This window comes from Phoenix dactylifera, chromosome 1, assembly GCF_051530095.1.
Source record: "Phoenix dactylifera cultivar Ajwa chromosome 1, Ajwa_hap1_PhDact_Kaust_v1.1, whole genome shotgun sequence".
Classification (NCBI taxonomy): Eukaryota; Viridiplantae; Streptophyta; class Magnoliopsida; order Arecales; family Arecaceae; genus Phoenix; species Phoenix dactylifera.
In genome coordinates this window covers 40,147,916-40,151,118 of record NC_143190.1, presented here as the reverse complement: position 1 = coordinate 40,151,118, position 3,203 = coordinate 40,147,916, and the positions used below count along the sequence as shown (strand labels likewise).

Sequence of the window (3,203 nt, the reverse complement as noted above, 5' to 3'; positions counted from 1 at the left end):
GTGGTGTAGTTTCCAGGTTCAAGCCTTGTGAGGTGAATCTCTAGGACCAGGATATGAAGATTACATCATCCGGGCGTTCTCTCTCTCTAAAGGAATTCAATATTTTCTAAGCATAGCATCGCATATTGAATATATACCTATGTCGATCATTGAAGCCTTCTCGACAATTAAGGGTCCTCCTTAAACAAGTATTTAAAGTATTACAGCTTACATTCAAATGCAAAAATATTTCATCCATTTATGTGTTATTGTTTACAAGTTTGTAGTACCGTAACATAGACTCCAAGGTTATACTAGATTTTGTGTGCATACTAATTGGGCACATGTACAAATCAATATATGTCAATATATAGTGGCATTTCATCTGTAACTTTTTTTAGGCCCAAAATTCAATGATGCCTATGCTCTTGTCCGTATATGGTAGTTTTCAATTAACTAGAAAAATGTTTCATGTTTTTTTCCAAATTTTTGCTCCATTTAAATTATGTAACAACAATTGGAGTATAAGTACTTTGATCAATTTTCTCATAGTTGGCTTGGTTATTTTTGAAGTTCCCATATTAGGTATACCAATTACCTCCTCCCAAGAAAGTAAAGGAATGGAACTGGAATTGAATTATTAGACATGTTTACAATTGAAAGGGCCACTGATAACTTCTCCATTAACAATAAACTTGGAGAAGGTGGGTTTGGCCCTGTTTATAAGGTAATCATCTACTTGTATGACATTTTCTTCTTCATTATACATTTAATTAACTTATCTTTTTTTTGTAAATTAAGTCTTTAAGATGGCAAATTTCAGGGTCAGTTGGAAGATGGACAGGAGATTGCAGTCAAGAGATTGTCCAAGGATTCTGTGCAGGGTGTGACAGAGTTCAAAAATGAGCTTATGTTAATTTCTAAACTCCAGCACAAAAATCTCGTTCAGATTCTCGGTTGCTGCATTCATGGAGATGAGAGGATGTTGATCTATGAGTACATGCAAAATAAGAGCTTGGATGCCTTCATTTTTGGTACTTACATTATTTTACTCCTTTATACACTTTTAGCACTGCAATGTTGATTGCATCTTGAACTAAATTGAGCGTGACATATCCTGTGGCTGTACTGTAAAATAAAAAAAGAAGATAATGGTTAGGCAATTTGAATTTAATAATTAAGAATAGACCTATCTTATCAATTGAATGAGTTCAAATTTGAGGAGGTGTTTTTCACCTTGTAATTTCAAGAATATGGAGACCGTGTCAAGCGAGCACCAGGAACTTTTATGAGGTTTTGCATTCTCCAACAACCCAATATAGCTTAATTGTACCCTAAATGCTGATAATTACATAAAAATCTAGGAACATAATAATATTTTTTCATAAATGAATGCATGTAATATCAAGTTCTATTCTTTTAGAATGTTGAAACTCTTTGACAGTCTTGTAACAAATATTGATATGACTCCAATTTTTCTTCTTTTTACGAAAATTTGGACATCAAATTGTCTAATACTCTATTTAGTTACACTAAAATGTTAGTTACATTAATTTAAATTAGTATCTTGACATAAAAAAATTAATGTTAGTTAAGGAAAAACAGTATACATTCAATAATCGTATCTATCTGACTTCTCAAATCATCCCTCATTTTACATCAAGACCTCAAACTAAAAGGAAGCAGCCTTTTCTGAACAAATTTTGTTATATCTGTCACTCATATGAATGATCCAATAGATTACTTTATAAAGATCAACTTGTTAAATTGGAATTTTAGTGTTATTATTGTAATCCTAATACAGACTAAAATGTTTGACCAGATAAAACAAGAGGCATTGCTGAATTGGCAAAAGCGTCTTGATATTATTATAGGAATCGCTCGAGGTCTTCTTTACCTTCACCAAGACTCAAGGTTAACAATAATCCACAGGGACCTCAAGGCTAGCAATATTTTGCTTGATAAGGACATGAAGCCAAAAATTTCAGACTTCGGCACTGCAAGAATTTTCAAAGGAGATCAAAATCAAGAGAAAACAATGATGGTGATTGGAACATTGTGAGCCCATCTATGCAATTGTATATATGTGTTACTCTCATTAAATAATTTACTGAAGTGCTAATTAATGGCATGCAGTGGATACATGTCTCCTGAGTACACTACAGATGGTACCTTTTCAGTGAAATCTGATGTTTTCAATTTTGGAGTTCTAATATTAGAGATCTTAAGTGGTAAGAAAAATAGAATGGTGTATCAATCAGGATATTCTATGAACCTTATAGGTCATGTAAGTATTCATTCAAATGCAATAGTGCTCCTTGTTCTTCATATTATTGTCGATGCTGCAATTTCATTTTGATATGTATTTGGCTTTTTACAGGTGTGGAGACTATGGGTGGAAGGTAGATGCATGGAGCTACTCGATGAAGCAATGGGATGTTCATATCCTATATCTAAGTTACTTCGATGTATACAAGTTGCACTCTTGTGCATGCAAGAAGGGAGCAAAGATAGGCCAACAACGGCAGAGGTGGTTCTGATGTTGAGCAATGAAGCTGTGGCACTACGAGAGCCTAGACGACCCGGTTTCTGCATAGAAACGCCTCAAATAGAACAAAATTCATCTTCTTGGGAACAACATTCGGTTACACCAAACGAAGTCACAGTTACAATGCTTGAAGGACGATAAGACACTTATCAAAATAAGCCTTTCTTTCTCTGTGGGCAATTTACGGACTTCAGTTGTTTACTGATAAGCTTATTTTATTGTAGAGGTGGACTATGATAGTACTATTTGAATATTAAATTGTAGGATTTGCTTTCATCTGTAGGAAAGGAGTGTAAAAGCCTAATTTCTTCCCTGCTCTATGGTTTCTTGTGAATGCGATGAGCGAATGAACATTTGAAGCTTGTAATAGAGGGAGAAGCGTACTAGATACTTGTTTTCTATATAGAACTCTTCTAAATGAAACTCTCCATCAGCACTGAACCTATATAATTGACTAATCATTGTATGTCCCCTCTTTCTTATGTATAGTATTAGGTGATGTATATGTACTCATAGGTACTCAACTATGGTTAGCTACAACATCCTCGTTTTTTTTTTTGGTAAAAATGGCATTCATATAGCTCTCACATGAGTACAACCTGCCAAGTCCAAAGCAATAAAATAATCAACATCCTTGAATATAGCATTTGCAATACAGTATGATTATCAAGTTTTA

General features: G+C 33.9%; 1 protein-coding gene across 1 annotated transcript; it reads left to right on the top strand.

Moving 5' to 3' along the window:
• Positions 1-322: 322 nt before the first annotated feature.
• On the top strand, positions 323-2,970 carry LOC120110660 (receptor-like serine/threonine-protein kinase SD1-6). Its single transcript, XM_089923526.1, has 6 exons — positions 323-706; positions 803-1,013; positions 1,239-1,252; positions 1,814-2,037; positions 2,116-2,266; positions 2,360-2,970. Exons 1-6 carry the CDS (start codon positions 626-628, stop codon positions 2,666-2,668), a joined length of 990 nt encoding a protein of 329 aa, XP_089779652.1. The 5' UTR covers positions 323-625; the 3' UTR covers positions 2,669-2,970.
• Positions 2,971-3,203: the final 233 nt, after the last annotated feature.